This window comes from Osmerus eperlanus, chromosome 26 (genome assembly GCF_963692335.1).
Source record: "Osmerus eperlanus chromosome 26, fOsmEpe2.1, whole genome shotgun sequence".
Taxonomy (NCBI): Eukaryota; Metazoa; Chordata; class Actinopteri; order Osmeriformes; family Osmeridae; genus Osmerus; species Osmerus eperlanus.
Genome location: NC_085043.1, coordinates 2,335,418 through 2,356,997, shown reverse-complemented (window position 1 = coordinate 2,356,997; position 21,580 = coordinate 2,335,418). Strand labels below are relative to the sequence as shown.

Genomic DNA, 21,580 nt, shown 5'->3' with positions numbered 1-21,580 from the left:
GCACACTATTACCAATGACATCAAGAGTTAATTTTATAGGCAACAAACTTTGCCAAGTAGCCTAAACAAAGCCTAAAAATAGGCTTCTGTTTGCATCTTTCATTGCAGTTTATCTCTGCAATTTAAGAAATTAACTTTGTTGAATTGTATATCAGCAATGGCCTTTTACCTAATTTAGACCAACTTAATACCCTTGTCAGATAGCTACAATGTCCCACTCTTCTAAACAGTTACTAACCTTTATATAGTTATAAATGGGGGGAAATATATATACGCAAATATATAGTAGGCTATATTTTAGATTATTAGTCTAGTAATTTTTCATTCATAAACGTGGACTAATTGAGTGGTTTTATGAATTTAAATATAAACGTTACGTTGATATAAGACAGTGTCATGATCTGCACTTTGAATTAAACATCTATAGATATTCGCTGTTAGTCTTCATACATAGCCTAGAGGAGACAATTCAGTGTTTTTGTGAATTGAAACATAATACACATAGTTGGATCAGATGGACAATGCAATGAGATGATCTGCTACTCTAGCCTAGTTATATTCACCGTAGATTTTCATTTACACCGGAGACAATGCAATTGAGTTATATTAGCCTATCAGACATACAGTGTAATCAAATGCACCATCCACCGCCGGTCGACAATGAGTTCCTGCTACATACCTATCTATTGACATATTGAAATGAATTGATATCAACCCATAGCTAATCCCTTCTCTAAATAACCCTACAAAGAACAATAATTTTAGCAGATTATTTAACATACTTATCTGTAGCATACATTATTCGTGTCCCTCCTAAACTCTGCTCGATCTGCTATGCTATACTATCAACAGTGCATGACACTGCTGCGAGACAGTGCAACTGCCACCGTGACAGCGCTGTCATGTACCATTATCAACAGAGCATGACACTTCTGCGAGACAGTGCATCTGCCACGAGACACTGGTAAGATGTTCCGTGACAGTGGCAGCGCTGTCATGTACCACTATCAAGAGTACAGTACCGTTTTTACTACGACTCCTACTTGTCTCTGTCAGTGATTTCATCTTCGAAATATTGTAGAACGGGGTATCATGTTTCCATATACATATAAAGATTTGTGTGACTAAGTGTCACTAATTAAACAAGTATGTTCAGATAATTGTCAACCTCTTACAAGTCTGCAGCAACTAAACAAATATCTGACATGTATATAAGCAGACATATCAATTGTCGGACAATTTGGGGTCTGGAGAGGACATTTATTGTTTGATGCAATTATTCTACTAATGGGTGGCTGAGATATACCTAGCTCATCTGGGTTTTCCCTGTGGCCAAGTAGCATAGAGTTGTCAATCTTGATCTGTCGTGTTATTGGGTTAGGGTTATTAAGTGGTTTTTATTTGTTGGTGAAGTGACTGCATCACTGACTAACTCTACTACAATCATATTACCCTCACGATTAAGGCAATACTTTTTGTAAAGCTCATTATTATAAAATGTTTTGTGTTATGTGGCGGTTTGTAGCCAAAATCAATTTTAGGATTGATTTGGTAGGAGTCCTCTTGACTACCCCTAACTTTTCACAGATTTAGGAGCTGGTTTTAGTGCTAAAACGCTTTGTGAAATACTTACAGCATGAAGCAGTGAAATACTTTCAACTAAAATTAGGACTGACATACCCATCATTTTAAGAGTTTCTGCTAAATCAGCAAGTTAGGACCTCCTTTTTAGCCTTGAGATGTTTTGTGAATACAAAACTGGTTGTCTTAAACCAAAATATTCTATCACCAGATAATTTAACCTCTTGACAATGTTTAGTCCCACATTTGATAAATAGGTGAGTAAGATGAAAACTAAAATTATTGTGAATATTGTGTAGGCCTACACATTTTACCTCCTGCCAATCCAAACTGTATCTTTTTTCATTATTCATGTATTATTTATTGCCGTCAATTCTAACAAGTAAATGTTTTAAAAGCTAACAAAATGCAACTCCTTTTAACAAGTTGCTATACCTGAAATACTAGGCAACCTCTGGTGGCTGTTGTGAGCATATGACAATGTCTCAGCCCGTGTGGTTGCTATGTAATGTTGTTGCCTCCTGGTTGTCACCAGAGCCATAGAAAAAGAGAGTTGCGAAACTTCCATAGACTCCCATTGTTATCGAGGAATGCGGAAGTAAAGCGTGTCACATGCGACCTGTAGTTCCAAACATTGTGTTTTCCACCGTTCAACCCCATTCATTTTCAGTGTCTCCGAAGCAAGTTAGCTGGTAAATTGATGAAAATCCTGCATTTTTTCATATTTCTACCTCCACATATCATTTGTTATTAGTACTATTTCATATAGCTAGCTTTAGATAAAGTTTATTGTAAGATTATACCTTGTTAGATTCTAAATGCAGTTAGAGCTGTAGGTCTATCTAACGTAAGCAACACTTTTACTGAAGCTAGCTAGAGAGCATCATAACATCGTGTATCATAACCAGAAGTCAGTTGGTTTATATTCTGTCAAATTAGTTCTAGTTATTGGTGTTTGTTGGCATACAAAGTAATACTTCTCTTATTAGCCTAGTTAGTAGAGCTAGCAACAATGAATTGCAGATTAAGGGGTCCGAAGCAATTAGCTGGTAAATTGATGAAAATCCTGCATTTTTTCATATTTCAACCACCACATATGAATTGTTATTAGTAGTATTTTATATAGCCAGTTTAAGTTAAAGTTTATAGTAATATATAGCTTGTTAGATTCTAAATGCAGTTAGAGCTAGACTGTAGGTCTAGTAGGCCTATCTAACGTAAGCAACATTTACTGTAGCTAGCTTGAGAGTAGGCTACATGTATCATAGCCAGAAGATCACCGGATCACTACAAACAAAAGGAGTGGAAGAACACTGGACATATTGTAGGCCTACAATAAAATGTTTTATTGAATGCAATTGGTTGCCTTGTATATTCTGTTCTATTTACCAAACTCCTTTCTTGTCTTAAATTGAGCAGTTGCTGGTGATAATGGTTAGATTCAACTTGCATCAAGTACTACAAATATAAGTGTTGTTAATGTGGTAAATTGTAAGTGAACTGATGAATAAAAAAACCTTTAACAAGTCCTATTTACTTCAACAGTCGAAGGTTAAACGTTAAGTGGAACAATATAGTCCTCATTAGGCTACTGTACAGTATAGTACAGTTGGTACAGTATGGTAGCTAGCATAGCCATTTCTAGCTCTGCTTCACAATATTGCGTTATGTATTATAAGTTAATGTAATATACATAAATGTTAATAAAGTATCAGACATATACATGATACAACACACCAGTAACCAATTGATATTATGTGTTAATATACCGAAAATGTCCGTGAATCGAGATGGTGCTGCTGTCTGTCCCGTCGAAAACCATTCAAACAGGTTGACAGCAGTGGGGTTTTTGGAACAGCAGCGAGCTTTTTTTCCTCTGTGTTTCACTGGCAGTGAGTGTTCACAATGTATTGTATTTCACTCCATTCTTCACCAAAAACGTCAGGGGGGACTGCTTTTTGTAGATACGAGTCTACTGAAGATAGCCAGAATCTCGGATTTCTTTAACCAAGCCTGTTTCATTCTAGCCTGGTCCTAACCAGACTCTCGTACATTGCATTTGTACAGAGAGTCTGGCCTCGCTCCATTGACAAGCGTTGACTTCTTTGTAGGCGGGTACTCTGTTGAAGTTTAAAACTATTGGATCTGCCCTGATCTGCCATAACCAATCGCTAGCGTTCGCCTTAGCCAATTCCTTCACCACTACTATAACAGAGCTAACTGCCGTAGCTGGAAAATCAAACTGTTCCCGAACCCTGTGGGGAGGAGGGCCACAACATCATGCCCACCAACAAAACTCAGCAAAACTTGTTCTTGCTCCGGCTTTAGCTGTTGGATATTCGGCAGCGTTGCCACAACGGACCGAATGGCTTTGCTCGCATCTTTCTCCGCCGCCATTACAGAACTACAACACAAACTAGCGCACAACATCAACGTCATCGTTCTCAGCCACTCCCTCTGTTCGCTGATTCGCCGGTAGAAAATCAACCTGAAAAATCGGACTTACTACCTCATGGCCAGACCTATGTACAGAAGCAAAATTAAAATTGAGCGGAAGTACGTAGGAGGGCAGAGCCAGGCTAGTTTCATTCATCATTTGCCTGAGAAAGCCAGCTGCATTGAAAACCATTCAAACAGGTTGACAGCAGTGGGGTTTTTGGAACTACAGCGAGCTACTTGAACCACGTGATCACGTGTCGACGAGATCAAAGTGTGTCGCAACTCTTTTTCTATGGCTCTGGTTGTCACATGCGTTCAAAAAGGAGGGGATGTGAGTACATGGTTTGGGAGCTGTGATTTGGTACCTGGAGTGAGAAGGGCAGCTAAAACGGAGAAACGTATCAACAGCGAAAATGTATTTAGACCAGCTACAGCAATCAACAAAACACCCCGTAATATGAACCAAAGAGAACAACAAAGTTATATTACGGTGCTAGAATAGTTAGGCATACTTAGACGCGAATTTCGAATTTGAAGGTTTGGCTATGACGTCTCACATTCTTTTGGGAAATAGGCTACTGGGAGGAAGTAGCAGATAGCCGGTTCTAAGTTCTCTCTAGTTCGCCACAACCAGCCAGGTTAGCAGACATAAGTTTCCTAAGACTAACTTAACTAAAACCAAAACTATCACTGTCTTGCCGTTCTTAAGGTTATAATTGTTAGTGAGTAGGTAGCCTACGCTAGGTAAAGTCATAAGTTTTGTTCGGCCAAGACATGCTCTGAAACTTAATTTGACTTTGGGAATGACTTTCGAAAGCCTTAAACATTCTGCCATCCTATCAACTTTGTTTAAAATGGCTGACGATGTCGACATAATGGGAGCGTCTGAGTTTATTAAAGGTAGGTGAATTACGTTTAGCTATCTGCCAGCTAAAGTTTGCAATATGAACAGTTGATTAATTGTGCAATAGTATACATCATCCTACTTCCCGTTTGGAATAATTAACTTAAAGTCGGCAAAATGTAGTTTTTTTTAACATATTTTCCCGTCTCGTGAACTACCACACTTGATTGACCAGCCACCTAATTGTCGCTTGTGCGCATTCTAGACTAGTGAACTAGCAAGCTTTTAGGAGGAGGATGGAAATCTATTGTAGATTAGGCTAACAACAAGCCTTTAGGTTTAACTTTTTAAGGTTTGTACTTGGCTTTGGATAAAAGCGTCTGCTAAATTAATCGGCCTAGTAATTTTAAGGGATTTCACAAAATATCTTGAGTAGATCCTAATTTACCGATTTAGGAGAAACTCTTTACAAAATAATGGGCGTGTCGGTCCTAATTGTAGGACTCCTTTTTGTTTATAGCCTATATTTTTTGTTGTTACTGTAAGTGTATTTCTCAAAGCATTTTTGCGGTAAAACCAGCCCCTAAATCGGTGAAAACTTAGGGGTAGTCATTCAAGAGGACTCTTCTTAAGTACATTTAGTCATTTAGCAGACGCTCTTATCCAGAGCTTAGTACCCTATCACAAACAATCCTAAAATGTCTGTTGCTGGGAACGTTAACATTTTAGAAACATAATGAGCTTTTTAAAACGCCTAAATCGCAAGGGTATTATTGGAGTAGAGTTTCAGGGATGTGCATTAGTCACTTATTAGAAACAGTGGCAATTTATTTAAAGGGGTCATTGACTGGGTTTTGGGGGTATTTAACACTGTTCCCTAAGGTCTCCGAATAGGGTATGTAACCAGGGGCGGATTAAGGTGGTCAGGGGCCCCTAGGCTGCTCTTTGTGTGAGCCCCCCCCCCCACCCCCTCAGCATTGTATCTCTAGTCCTACCTTTAGAATGTTTTCTTTCTTGATTGTCTGGCAGAGAAGTCCTTAATGAGGCCGGTTAAATACGATTTGCGCAGAACATCATTTTCAATGGACATCAGAGACAGGTGATTGAGTCGGTTTTGGCCCATCGTGGATCTGAGTCTATTTTTAATTAGTCCCAGTTTCGAAAAAGAGGGCTCCCCGCTGGCGTTGGTTACAGGCAAAGTCATAAATAGCCGGAGTGCTATGTCAACATTTGGAAACACTGATTGTAGTTTCCTTGCTCTTATATGTTGCTGTAATGACCTTCCTGAGGTGTCCTCATTTTCTTTGACGAATTGTCTGACATCACTGATAACGTGAACGATGTTAGACGATGATGCTAGCTGGCAGTCCTGCTGTGGATCATGGTTTCGACTGGATGTTGATTGAGATTCAGCAGGCTTGAAGAATCCTGTCAATTTAGGGATGTGTTTTTGTATATCTTGGTCTCATTGTTCTTTTAATTTCTGTGTTTTGCGTTTTAGTGCTCCACTTAAATATTTTCTTTCGGCCATTCTGCACTATGCCATATAGCAGTGAGTGATGAAAATTATTTTCTGACATGATTTGACCAGGAGCAGCTGATTGGACAGATGTGACCCAAGTCACATCTACCCAATCATCTGCTTTTTATTTTGTATTTTTTTTTCTTATGGGCCAATTAGCGTCTTTATTTTGTTCGCGCTAAAGTACATTTAAAATATTAAAAAACAATCTGGCCAATCCGGGGCCCCCTGCACACACGGGGCCCCTAGGCTGCAGCCTAGGCATGCCTGTGCATTAATCCGCGCCTGTATGTAACATTAGTTGGGCTGAAATTGGCCCGGGTGCTGTTCTATGCCCCCTGGTGCATCCTGTGAAATTGTCCCGGGAAAAAATGCTAGGTTTTCTCCCTTTTATGGTATGCTCATGAATATATGTATGAGCTGCGCACTGATTGGTTGGTTTTCAACGAGTGAAGCTGCGGAGCAAAAAAGCAACACGGCCAACAGCACTCACTGAAACATCGAAGGTGGAGACTTGGAATAAAAATGTGCAAATAAATCTATTGTGTCTACACAACACTGTTTTCAACAGATTGTTTCCACTTCTGTTGTCAAAGCAAACGGGATTGATTTAGGAGGGTAACGTTACAGTTTAGCAACCAAACCAAATCGTGATTCAACTCAGCTTCAGTTAGCTAGATATCTTACTGAACAATAAAATGAAAAATAACCTGACAAAGATCTGGAAAAACATGCATAGTGAATTGTAGATTTACATGACAACACAGGTTATTTAATCGAATGAAACACAGTCAGGAACATGAAATGACGCATTAGCCCCATTGACAATAAACTAGGCTAAATCATCACACATTCTACCTATACTCTTGCGTTAGCAAGCTAAACTAGTTTACAGTCTAGGTGTTTTCGCTATCTAGCTGTTCTTGCATTCCTTGAAAATCAGCGTTAATAAAAAGCAGATGAGCTAGAGTCTAGCTAACATTGACTCGACGGGCATGGCTGATGTTTGTCTATACCGTAGCGTGGAAGATCCCTGTGCAGTTCGACCCTCAATTACACATTTGCTCGAACCATTTCACCAAGGACATTTTTGAAAACCTGGGACAATGTAAAGCAGGATTTGCTATGAAGCTGTTGCTGAAAAGAGGTGCGTTCCGACCTTATGTTCATCACAACCGCAAGCTGTAGTATGATTTTGTTGGTAACAGTTATTAGCAATACTAACGTATCCTGTATCTAGCACCTGCTAGTGATGGGTCGTTCGCGAACGATCCGGCTCTAAGAGCCGGCTCTTGAAGGTGAACGTCGGGAGCTGGCTCGCATATCTGAAGAGCCGACTCTATTTTTAATAGATTAATACAGCCTATAACAACTAAATGATTATGAAATAATGAATTTTAATTGTATTTAAAATAATTGACTAATTCAAAGAACAACGAAAAAATACTTGTAGGCTTACAGGCGCACACGATCATCGTCTGTTCCTGTCAATCCTGCATGAGGGAGGGCCAAGCCAACTCACACAGTCAGAGAGTAGTCAAAACTCGGAGGAGAGCCATGACAAATCAATGCATTTTTAAAGATATGTGGTTACGGTCGAGTATGATTTCATTTCATAATTTAATCAAATTGTTTTCACACCTATCATAGTCAAATTCATAGTTAAAACATGTATTTTTTAAAGAGCCGTTAGGGAGCCAAAAGAGCCGGCTCTTTTTAGTGAGCTGAGCCATACGAGCCGGCTCACGAAAAAGAGCCGGAATGCCCATCACTAGCACCTGCCTTTCTCCAGTTCTTTCAAATAGATAATCTAGACAGGCGTTAGCAATAGGCTAGACTGCTATTCGTTTTCTGGCTATTTTTTCGGAAGCTTCCCTTCTAAGGCCGACTACAGATGGTCTTGCTAGAGTCATTTGCTAAGTAAGGTATGTTGATGTGTTTTGAAACGTATTTAGCATTCTACCTATGCTAGATACAGGAGACGTTAGCATTGCTAATAGGCTAACTGTTAGCGACAAAATCATACTTACAGCTTGCGTTTGTGATGAGCATACGGTTGGAACAGCACCTCTTTTCAGCAACAGTGGCTTAGCAAATCCTTCTTTAAATTGTCCAAGGTTTTTTTTCAAAACTGTCTTTGGTGAAATGGTTCGAGCAAATGAATAAATGTGTCGAACTTCACAGGGATCTTCTCATAGAAAAACATCAGCCATGCCCGTCGAGTGTCTGGTTCCTAGGGAATATTATGAAAAGTGTCAGCATTCCCAGTACAGCCTGGAACACTGCATTTACGATGGTCCATTTTCAATATACTTTAAAATATTTCAAACTTTCTCCTTTGTTATTCGCATGAAAGTACACAGAGCAGCGCGCAGCTAAACTAGTGTCTGAGATCCTGGGCCAGAACACCAGAGGGCTGGTCTGTATGTAAATGTTGGGGCGTGACAAAGGTGATGCTACATTTTTGACGTCACAAATACAGCTTTTTCAAAACCGATCGTTTTACAGCTGCAGTTTCAAGTTTTGATATTCATTTAGGGTCTTTCTGAAATGCTGAGTAAGACAATAACATGGTATCGTCTTAAACAGCCCCTCCCTGTAATACCAGTGTGTTTCCTGCTTTGAAAAGGTTAAGGTGCCCCGCCCAAGGCTTTTTTCACCCCACCTAAGCATTCTTGGAGAAATTGTGTTTTATTTTAAATTTTATTGTCCATTCATTTATTGCTGCAATTCGGTCTTCCCACTAGGGTTGTCAAAATTGCTCAAAAATGATGTTCGAATATTCCCTTTAAAAAAACACATATATTCGAATATATTCGAATTTCTGGTTGCGCATTAGGCACGTCAATAACAGGACAAATTAATACAACGAGATACAACTACTTGTATACTGTAGGTAGGCCTAATTTATTTAAGTTTAAACATATTTAACAACATATTACCTACACAAAAAGAAGTAAATGAACTAATGGCCAAGACCGCAGACCTTGGCCTCTAGCTCGCACACACGCACTCTTTCTCTCTCTCTCCCGCACCGTCGCGCTCTGTGCGCATATCGGTGTAAAATGAACGACAACAATAAACAAATGCCGAGTTCTGATCAAGAGTTTTGTGCAAGCAATTTAAGGTCGCGATTCTTTTCCCAAATATGGCAGGCTTCATTCAGTGATTGAAACAAATATTATTAACATTAATTGAAGTTTTAGAGTATAGAACCGACATTGAAGCCTCAAGTTGCTAGTTGTTGAATGGTAAGCTAACTCTAGCTCATATAGCTTACACACTACTTAAGCTGTAGGCTCAACAAGTTTACCATCAACTGACCAAAATCAGAAATATTTCCAGACATCACTCTTTAGATTTTTTGGGGTTACAATCACTTTCTTTGCTGCGGTCAAGCTGGGTTCTGCACTTTCTGCCATCTTCCACGCAAGTCAACTGTCAGCAGTGACGCTGAGGCGCGCGCCCACCCGCAAAGCAGACAGACGCGCCGCTGCTGCCGCGTTGTTTTAATTTTTTTACATATTCTTTACATTCGAATATTAATTTTCACATTCGAATTTCTGTTTTTAACCACTATTCGAATATATATTCGAATTCGTTGATAGCCCTAGTGCGGGAGCTGGTTTTTAGTTCCCACTTGAGGTCACGGGAGAGGATAGTGCCCAGGAAGCGGAAGGACTCCACGCTGTTGCAGACTGGAGCAGAGGGGAAAGAACACAGCCCTGAGGGGATCCAATGCTGATGGACCGGGAGTCAGAGACATGTTTACCCAGCTTCACGCACTGCTTTCTGTCAGACAGGAAGTCAGTGATCCACCTGCAGGTGGAGTCAGGCACGTTCAGCTGGGAGAGCTTGTCCTGTAGCAGAGTCGGGACGATGGTGTTGAAAGCAGAGCTGAAGTCCACAAACAGGATCCTGGCATAGTATCCCGGGGAGTCCAAGTGCTGGATGGTGAAGTGGAGGGCCATGTTAACTGCGTCGTCTACAGACCTGTTAGCTCTGTAGGCAAACTGCAGGGGGTCCGGGAGAGGGTCTGTGATGGATTTGAGGTGTGCCAGCACCAGACGCTCAAAAGACTTCATTACCACAGAGGTCAGGGCAACGGGTCTGTAGTCAGTTGGCCTTGGCTTTTTGGGCACAGGGATGATTGTGGAGGACTTGAAAACGGCTGGCACATGGCATGTCTCCAGAGAGGTGTTGAAGCAGTGGAGGCTTGACAGGGTAGGAAGAGGAGGATTGTCCTCAGTGACATTTCTTAAAATAGTAATCTTTTTTTTTTTTACTTTCAAAAAGTTACTTTTTAGATAAAACTATACTAAATATATTACTGTCACCGGAAAATGTATTAAAATACACAATATTAAACTGAAGGTCACTCAACAGCACTCTCTGTGATAAAACTATGGTACATTAACTTTGTGTTGCCATCATCAGTAGCAGCTAGTAGCTAGCTACAGCGTGTGCGAGAGCAAGCACTTTTCTCCTCCAGAATGACTAACCCTACCAAAAAGTGAGGATTTTTAAATCAAGAACCCCTTTCATTTATGGGCTACACGGAATAGGTGAGAACGTTAGACTGTAAGTGCGAAGGTTCAAGGGGTACTGTGCGACCTTAGGAACAGCGGCAAAACAAAAGCAGGGAGCATATAAATGCCGACATAAGATTCAAGCTTCTGGGGAAAAACCGCATTGACCAAATTTGCCTACCTGGTATTAATAAAGTTATCTGTATCTTGTTTTTCCTTTTTTTAAACGGAGGGTTTCTTTTGTAAAATGGTCCCATGCCCGCAGTGATTAGATGCGTCTTTCCCTCTTGGTCAACTGGCCCTTTTTTTTCTTCATCCTTTGTGTTACAATCAATAGGCTATACAGTATGATACTATATTTGCTACTGAGAGCTATGGAAGATGTAATCGGCTTATTGCTACAAACAACACGCCGTAGTTTTCTTTTCTCCTGTCCTCTCCGATTTTTTGAGTAACCAACCGCCACTGTGTTGAAGATGTAGGTGAACACCGTAGACAGCTGGTCAAGCACAGTGCTTCAGGGTGGTTGGAGAGACACAGTCTGGCCCAGCTGCTTTGCGGGGGTTCTGCCTCTTGAACAGTCTGTTAACTTCTCCCTCCTGAATGGAGAGAGTCGTCTCAATGGTGGTGGGGGCCTCTGGGGTGGGTAGGTGTGGGTCAGGACAGACCAATTGTCTTTCAAATCGACAGTACAACTCATTCAGATCGTTTTGCCAGTTTAATGGAGTGGGGGGTTCTGGGCTTGTAGTTGGTGATCTGCCTGAGCCCTGCCTCAGACAGAAGCAGAGTTGTTAGCTGAGAACTGGTGTTGTAGTCTCTCAGAGTACAGTCGTTTAGCCTCTCTCACCGCCTTGCTAAACCTGTTTTTCGACTCCTTGAATCTGTCTCGATCCCCAGTCCTAAACGCTTCCTCCTTCTCCAACCTCAAACTTCTGAGTTTAGCTGTGAACCAAGGTTTGTCATATGAACCACTATTTGTCATATACGTATGCTGCAAACCATAAACAGGGTTTCCACAGGGTTTTAAAAAGTCTTAAATTCTGAACTTAAAATTTAAGGCCTTAAAAAGTCTTAAAAACGGCTAGATTTTCATCCGAGGTCTTAAATTTAATCTAGTCAAGTCTAAAAAAAGTTTTACCCTCGTTAATTTCCAGAAACGCTGATCGCAGCGTTTTTATAAAGTAGCAACAAATTATTGAGTCGTAGCCTACAGAGTGGAGCTCCAGAGTCGTTGCTACAAAACCAGCAGAACGCTGCCCTCAGAACGTTGGTTCGGTGTGTTGTAGTTCTTTCTGTGGGATCTTGGTGTTGGTACGTATGCAGTGATAAAACTACAAATCCTGTGATAAATGCAATACCTGCCCGCGAAATACGTCTGCGTCTCCTCACAGTTTGTTAAAGTTCGGCTACGTCTGGAAAATGGGAAAGTGTACTTTCAACGAGACATGGCTAGATCACAGCGATTTACGCTGTTGGTTACAAGCGGTACCCAGCTCCAGGTACGAGGCTCGCTGCAAACTTTGCCAAAAAAATATTACATTTGGTGTGAACTGTGAAGGTGCTGGAGTCACACACTCACACACTTTCTCTCTCTATTTGAGGGCAAGTTTGTTTTACCCTATTTTTATTTTGGGGGTAAGGTTTTGGGGATTTGGCACGTTGTTGGGTGTGGAAGGTTACTAATGTGATTAACCTATGTGTAAAATTAATGCTTTTTCAATTACTGAATTAATTTAAATAAAATGATTTTTTCAGAATTTCTTTGATTTGATTTGAATTTTGGTAATGCATCGTGTAGGTCTTAAATTTCGATCTTTATGGTCTTAAAAAGGTCTTAAATTTGACTTACTGAAACCTGCAGAAACCCTGATAAAGTACATAAACGATAACGTTTGCTAATTGGTTTATGGTGATCGACAATGTTCTCATTGTCATCTGCCTCACACCCAAAGTATTTCCATTCATGGCTCTTCCACTTTTCTTGTCGACAACCTTTAGTGGTGCCCCTGCAGCATTAGCTGCTTGTCACAATGTCTGTGTCTTCTGATTGTCAAGTGTTGCCAATTTAACAACTTAGTCGCTAGATTTAGCAACTTTTAGCGACAGAGTCTAATCTAGCGACAAACTGTGCTTGTCAGCGTCCGACTGTATGGGTACCGGGGTAAAACCCGGTACTCGGTACTACCTTATATTCAGAAATTCTGGTATTGTACCGTTATTTTCGTTTGAGGACCAACTTGGTACCTGAGTACTGTTTTTGTGTCAACACAACAGACACACTAGACACACACCAGTATAACTGCTGTAAGTCACAGCTAAAGTACACATTTGTAAAGTGTAAAGGTAGTACCTCTTTCAAGACACAAGACGGGTGTTGTCACCATTTGCAACATACAGTATTGGTAGCAATATTTTGAGAAAGATCAAAGACACAATGAGGCGACTTTTATAGATTAAGGGAGCAGGTTGATAGAGATTTGGGTTCAGTACAGAGCCATTATTCTGCCAGGCATACAGTAGTTGATCACTTTGATCAGTGCAGTAAGGCATCTTATTGATATTGTTCAGCCAAGTACATAACAAGAGTACTTTATTGTATTGATTAGGTTGAGCTGAAATAGCCAGTGACTAAAGTGTCTCTTTGCTCCTACAAACAAGCTCTAGTTATGGATAGTAGCCTACTTGTGCTTTCCAATCATTGTCTAGGTCTGATGGAAAAGCATCAATCCATCTAGTTAGTTGTTTTATAGTTCTGTGAGAAGCCTTTAAAAAAGAAAACTAGTCACTGTCAAGTTGACGTTCTTCTTCAGGGTTTCCGCGGAAGTCTAAAATCAAATACCGTATTTCTTCGATTAAACGCTGCAGCGTTTATTACACATTGTTCATTTTTGGTGCAGCGTTTATTCAAGGGCGGCGTTTAATTAGAGATTTAGTGAATTGTAGCTGCAGTGCGGCCATAGACAAACAAAGAATAGACAAGGTCAAACACAAAGCCTAGTGTAAGTCGGGAGTACAAGTGGGAACCATTCACAGCGCTTTTACAAAGACAAAGTTGGTAGTACTTTAACTGTCTCAAATACAAGTGTTCTACATTGTGTCGAAATCTGAAGCAGCATGCCGAAACGTTCTTACACTTTAGCTTTCAAACAGAAAGCTGTGCAGAAAGCATGCACTCACCATGCAGCAACAGATCTGTAGCACGCGAACTTGGGGTTGATGAAAGGCAAATTCGTTTTTTACATTTTATATTGTACACTTGTGATTTACTTGTGTAATAAATACTGTGTTTAAATTTAACCAATTAAATAACCGTTTTCTGGGTTTTTTGGTGCAGCGTTTATTCAAGGGCGGCGTTAATTTGAGGGCGGCGTTTAATCGAAGAAATATGGTAATATTTTAATTAATTAATTAATTAATAATTAATATTTTAATTTGACTGGTCTTAAAAATGTATTGGATTTTATGTGACTTTTATAAAGTTTTAAACTTCAGTGCTTTTTAATGTGTTTTGGGGATTTTTTTTAATCAATCACACAACAAAACGAAACCCACATGGAAACAAAGAAACCACTGCAAACTTCAGCCCTGTCAGAATTTATCGGAGCACGCCAAGGTAGTGTGTTGCAATGTAGAGTGTGGGATAACGTGGTGCCTCCTCTCATAAAAAAGCTACTACTAGAATGTTGCGGGGCGGCAGGCACGGACTGGGAGTAAAAATAGGCCCTGGACATTGATCCAGACCGGCCCACCAGAACCGTCCCCCCAGAACCGGCCCCCGTATACGCCACCACAGCTGCCCTGCTAATGCATGCACATTCTGTGTTTGATGTGATGCTAGTTCGGGAGTTTGATCCTTAATGCGAGCGTGCGAGCGAGACACATTTTTTTGGCCTTTATTTGAGCGCAAAATAGTTGAGCTGTATGTAAAATAAACATAGCCGTTTTTCAATTGGTAAAGCCTTGTCTAGTGAAGGTGATGTATTTTTTCTCTTAATTTTTCAGCCCCCCCATATGTTTCTCAGCCTGGTTTTCCATCGTTATTCTTCTCCTGGTGTTCCCAATGGCTAGTCACTACTGCGGGGCTGTGCCACGGTGGTGGATTTTCAAGTCATATCATTTTAAATTCTCGTGCTGTCAGGGGGTGCTGCAGCACCCTCAGCACCCCTAGTTCCCGCGGCCATGACGCCAACATTAAAAGCGGACGTGCTCTAGACTTTATCTTATTTCATGGACCTGAAATGTTTTGGAAACATGTTGTTCAATGACATCATTTTGTAAAATTAAAATTTTATTATTCAATGTACTTAACCTCATGTTGGAAGTGGCTGTTTTAATATTCATATCTGAAAGAATTGTTAAAAATATTGATGGGGGGCGGGGGGGGGGTTGTGTGAATGGTCATTATGCGGGCCAATATGATCCCCACCCTCTCTGTGACGAAGTTGTGGAAAATTGGGGCTAATCTGATCACCCCAATGTTATTATTTTGTACTTGGGCACAAGATGTGTACACTAGAGCTTTGTATTTTTTACCATGAACTTGTTTGTTTTCATTCATCTACTGGGTTTACAATTGCGACCATTTTGGTTGCATATGCACCAGAAAGCGCTCTCAAAGAGATTTTTTGTCAAGTGACAAGCTAACTAGCTCGCAAAATCTATAATATTAAAATTGTAGTTGTGGTGCTCCTTAATATTCGGTGGGTGCTCCAATTTTTTTGAGTTAATGAAGGCAGAAATGGTTATTAATTAACTAAATCTGAACTCTAACTGTGGTACAGGTCTCAAATTTCATTATTTAAGGTAAACTGCATGGCAAAGGCACCTTTTTAAGGGTCTGTTGACTTTCTTTTTAACCCTTGTGCTGCCTTCGGGTCACGTGACCCAAAGGTTCATAACGAATCATCGTTGTGTTTACCCAATTTTACCCCATACAAAAACAAATAAAAATAATTTTCTTTTAACCTTTGCAATGTGGGGGGTCTGAGACAGCCCAACGGTTAAAAGAAAATGCTTCACTTTGTTTTTGTATGCTGTAAAGTTGTCGCAATACGACGGTGGGTCACAATGACTGATGGGTCAGAATGACCCGAAGATAACACAAGGGTTAAACAACTAAAGAAATGTTCTGTAAGACAATTATCACAGACTTTCATTGATGTATTTTTGTTATTAATGTATATATTTATATCTTTTTACAGAACGACTGTATTTTGCTACACTGAGAAGCAAGCCCAAAAGCACAACAAACACGCACTACTTTTGCACGGATGACGAATTCATTTATGAAAAGTAAGTTTATTTTATATTCACTTGTGTTTCAATGTTGTTGTTGTTCGTATCAACCAGGCATGCAAACTTGTCACCAAATCAAACTAAAATTGCAGTTTTGAATCAATCCTTGTATCATTCATATTTTAATTTTTCAATTGAGAATCTAAAACCAACAAACGAAATACATTAACAGGCCACGGGTCAAACTTGATTTAGAAATTTAGTTGTGACCTGGCAGTTATTAGGTGTGCTCACGCCTTCGGGGAGCAGAACCATTGTTCTCTCACATATAATAATATATGGCTTAGTAGGATGAGACGCAGTGCTGATGTGCGAAGGGTGGTGGGTTCTCATCCAGGCAAAGGTATAAACTTTTTTTTTATTATTCTGACAGAAATGACAGTTTCAAGTCTTCTGGTTAATCCCAGTGTAACTATCTATTATGTCAATTTTACAACATTTTGCCATTTTGAAGGAGGAATCTGCCATTGCTGCTTGCAGCTATATTTATTATTATTTTTGCCCCCCTAAGGATCCGTCAATATTTGGACTACACAGACAACGTCGGTGTCAAAAGTTTCGTCTTAGTAGCGATTGAGTTGCTTGTATTTTTATTCACGTTCCGTTGCACGGTTTAGGCTGAAATTACGTTTTGGTGGCAAAAAGTACCTTGTGTCAACAAAGGGAACTCAATGCTAGCCTACGTCACAAAGTCAGCACACGTTAGCAACGACGCATGGATACAATGTGCATAGATGTGCTGTTGCACAGCGAGTATCGTGCCGTGGTGTACTAACAGCACATGTACATTTAAGCAAATCAAGACTTGCATGTACAGTAAGTAATGTCACGTTAAATAATGTATTTAAACTCAAACTTGTGTGGTGCGTCGCTGTCTCCAATGCCACAGCCTAAACTTTGTCAAAAGAAACATTCTAATTTCCGGCGCTTAAGCCATTTCCCCCTAGCTTAGCAGATGGTACTGTTTGAATCGCGATTCCATCTGAAATACTGCCGTTGAAAACGTTGTTACAATAGCTTGTTTCAAAGGGGTTTCTTAATGAATTATGCAATATGAGTAGGCTAAATGCTTGAAAATATCACTAGAAGGGAAAAACTTAAGGGGACGGACCCACCTGCAACCGACCAGTGTTTCCTCTATGTTGATGAAAACATTTCTTCCGCCACGGTATCAGAAATAGGGCTGTACAAAATTGTAGGCCGTCTATCAGCAGGGATTGTTAGAGTGCATGTCAGAGAATAGCACGGACACGCGCTTCACACCGCAGTTGAGATTGCGTGTGTGCGTCCTTGAGAACTGTAAGTCGTATAACTTATGTTGTCAGTTCATTTAAGCCTGTAATTGTATTAGTCTATAGTTCTTGCTAATTTAAATTAAGTTAACTGGTGATTTTCGTTGTTTGTATTCTTCCCCATGCTAGCTAAATTGCACTGTCTGCTGTCTGTTGATTCGATAGCGATTGCTGCCTTTGCTCACGTTTGTATTTGAAGTGCATTATTATGCTGAAGTAGTTTTAATTAATAAATAGTGGGTTTATTGTTATTATTCGCTACAGAATGCTTAGCCTATCAAGATGAAATGAAGCAGACAGTGTACATGCTTTCGAGGACCTTAATCGCTACTGACCATTTACAATACGTTGTTACATCAATTATTAATTGGCAGCATTTATGCCATTTAGAACATACTTTGAGTGGAAGGTCTCTTTAAGTAGCCTAACCTTCTTGCTTTAGGGGAAATAGGATGAAAGTATGTGCAATATGACATTAGTTATTAGACTATTACACTAACCTGCTCCGAAATATAGGGTTAGAACTGGGTTTCAGCGGGGGGGGGGGGGGGGGGGGCGGTCGGACAGACAGACCTGCCCCCACTGCTAAAAAAAAATTCTAGAGGAAACACTGATCCGACGCAAGCACACCCTACAGTTTCCCCAGAAATGGTATCCTCTCTAGTTGACTTTGTTGTGTGTTGCACTTGATAAGCTTGCAGCAAATTCACCAACCATTCAGTATTAAATATTACCATACCAGAGTAATTTGATATTGACACCATGGCCGCACTGGAACCGTACATTCATTTAATTAAAGAGTTATATGAACTGGCAAGACGCATGCAGACACAATGCTTTCCACCTCGTCTTCCTTGACAGCTACACTTTTAGTTCCTCTAAACATAAGACTCCATTATTCTTACTTGAGGCTAGCAAAACTGAATCCAGCTAACAAGACAGTATAAGTGCAACACACAAAGAGGTCAATAACCAAAAAAGTCAATAACTTCCACGACACACAACAACATTTCTAAAAAAAAAAAGGTCCGTGGCCTGTTTTTGTTAGTTTTATTAGGGTTCCTCCGGTATGAGGAAACCTATTGTTTTTGTTAGTATTTTTATTATTTTCCATCTTCTCCATGAAATGGTTCAATATCTCAAAACGTCCTCGAACCGATTTTAAAACATTTGGCCCAATGATACACCAGGTCACTCACTACTCCCTGACCGCTAATGGTCCACATATGCCCAATGGTGTACTACAAAGTGTAAGGTCACAGGTCCAAATCCAGCCACAGCCTTTGGGCCTGTCATAATTCTGATTATCTGTTTAGTTAAACAGGATGACATCATTCTGAAGTACCATACGCAATTTCCCCTTGATATGTCAAAAGATGATTGAATGACAGCTGCTTAAACTTTGTCCCAAAGCTATTACTCTGCCTTTTTTATTCATGTAAACTCAACTGTTGATGTGTAGCAGAGAGGATAGAGGCTGACTTGCAACCACATGCTTTTGAGTTTGAATCTCCATTCAGCCTGTTGTTGTTTGCCAAACATGAAGTAATTTTGCTCTATTATTGTCAAACTCTTGATCTTCTACAATGTAAATTTGTATAATATTTTGCCATTTCACGTTTCTTTTGGTTTCGTATTCTCAATTGTGAAAATGCAAACAAATGTTTTTTTCATTTTCCGATTTAGGTTCAGTGTTTCCCACAGATTAGAAAGCAGTTTGTGGTGGTGTGTGTGTGTGTGTGTGGGAGGGGGGGTGTCGCCCAGTGTCTGACCGGGTCCGGGTGGGTTCAAAATATTTCCTTCGTTAATAATTTGTTTCACAGAACTTTATTATATTAAATATTAATAAAAAAGTATTCACACCTTCACAAGATCCACACGCCCAACCCAAAATCCACACATTTAACACCCTATACAAAATTCACACCCCATTCAAATTTCTTTACATTTTAGTCATTTAGCAGCAAAAACCTCTACAAAAATCCACACGCCGTACCAAAAATCTACACATCTAACACCCTAAAAGAGAGCGAGACATGGTCCTCATCCTCAACACGTGCCTGAAAATACTTTTCAATACTCCTCTGGATTGAAGCACCAAACATTCAGTGTAAGAGTAAAAAAAATGGTATAACATTATTTATAATAATTTTATTTGAATCATAGCTGCTTCCGATAGCGTTTTGACCTCAACAACCCAACTGCATTTTACCGCAAACTTGCGACTAGTTAACTTTCTAAAGAATGCGCTTGTTTGCTAAGGGTCGGGTGGGGACTCCAACATTAACACACTGACAACATTGTATTCAGAATATAAAATATTTTTTATAGCACTTTTTAAATGTGTAATTGTGTAAAGGTGTTCAAGATACCAACCTTTCGTGAACTTGTGAATTTCGCCAGCCATCTTCTCTGTACCAAATAGGCTAAGCTTCCACGCTTCCAGGGATGATCTCGTTTTCATGGAGACAGACATGGTGTGCACGGAGGGGAGAGGCTGTGTGTGTGTGTGTGTGTGTGTGTGTGTATGTGAGAGAGACGCGTGTGTGTGTGTGTATGTGAGAGAGACGCGTGAGTGACAGAGATGGAGGGAGAGTAGGGAAAGGAAATGCAGCTGAAAGAATACGCTGCGTGTTTTAAATAGCAAAAATACATTTTAAAAAGAATAACGAAACGCAATATGTGGCGGCCGGTGTTGATTCTATGGCGCACCGCCACAAATTAGTCTATGTGTGGGAAACACTGAGCTTTCTCAACTGAATAGTGAAAGAAGGAATGATGCACCTATTTGAATCCCAAGTAGGTCATTTGTGTAGATACAATGACTTTTTGAATGGGGTTAAGCTCTGCAAAGACAGTGACGGTTAATGAAATGAGAACCACGCCTACTGAGTCATGAAAAACAGTGAAGACTGAAGGGGGTCATCTCTATTAAACAAATGTTGACGTGTTGCATGGTCGTGATCTTACGGATCCAGGTATCTCCCAAGGTTGGGGGAAAATGTCAAGCTCACTGGAAATTAACATTACCATGACAGTTTTTCTTTTAGTTGTAGTAAAATAAGTCATTGGATGAACTCAATTTAATTGTGGGCAGGATTTCCATCCAATAACAATATTTTTCCCTGACTCATTTTCAACAAATACAGCTGAAAGGAAATAATTACATTAACTCAATTAACTAAGTGAAATTCATTCACATTGGTCCAACTCAAACTTGATGAAATCCCTCATTAACACGTACAAGAGACTAAACCTGGTTGGTGTTTTTATTGAAAATGTGTACACACACACACTCAGTAAGTTTCCATGATGGTATCAATTCGAATCTAGCTTTATTCGAACAATGATATTTTTTGGGGCAACTGTTATTATACTAATATACAGTACTGTGCAAAAGTCTTAGGCACAATACAAAATAAAAAAGGTTAAGGAAAAATGCTTTAAGAAATAATGAAATACATTTTTTTAAAGGGTTTAGCAATATTGCACTTTTATACTGCTGCACAAATAAAAAAATTATATTACATATATTTCTTTGATTAAACGTTGCATTCAAATCTGATACATTTAAACGAAAAAATGCAGCAACATTAAATTTATATTTACTATAATTCTAATTTATTTTTACTACAAATAGGTACGGTAACTTTAAAAAAAACTTTATGCATCACTATTAGTATCCTCATCTGCCTCCTCACTGACGAGACACCAGAGATGTCGCCTACTAATTCATAAACTGTTTTGCGCAATTCCTGTGTTGTTCTTAATTACGATTAAATAATAATAATAAAAGCTGCCCTCGTGTACACACCGCCCTCATCGAAACATGTAATTCAAGAAAAGCTGTAGCATTTAATTGAAGAAATACAGTATAAGACATTATTTGTGTAAAAAATCTTGGGTGCCCAAGACTTATGCACAGTACTGTAGGGATGTCACGAGAACCGATACTACCGACACCTCCCGGTTCTAAAATGACAACACCGACGATGCCAATTTTTTTGAAGCACCGTAGGCACCGTTAGCGACGATGCCAGTGTTAGCAGCATCGGTGCTGCGCCTCTTCCGGAACTGA

The 21,580-nt window shown here is 39.8% G+C and overlaps 1 protein-coding gene across 3 annotated transcripts in view; it reads left to right on the top strand.

The window, feature by feature from the left end:
* The first annotated feature begins 4,367 nt into the window (after positions 1–4,367).
* cdc14ab (cell division cycle 14Ab) overlaps positions 4,368–21,580 on the top strand; it is a 154,738-nt gene continuing 137,525 nt past the window's right edge. For 2 of the 3 annotated variants that reach the window (XM_062452672.1, XM_062452671.1), the window contains exons 1-2: positions 4,369–4,920; positions 16,117–16,207. In XM_062452672.1, coding sequence (XP_062308656.1) covers positions 4,824–4,920; positions 16,117–16,207 — 188 coding nt within the window. In that variant the 5' untranslated portion in view covers positions 4,369–4,823. Of the gene's footprint in view, positions 4,921–16,116; positions 16,208–21,580 lie in introns of all 3 variants that reach the window. The other variant, XM_062452673.1, reaches the window with a different exon arrangement.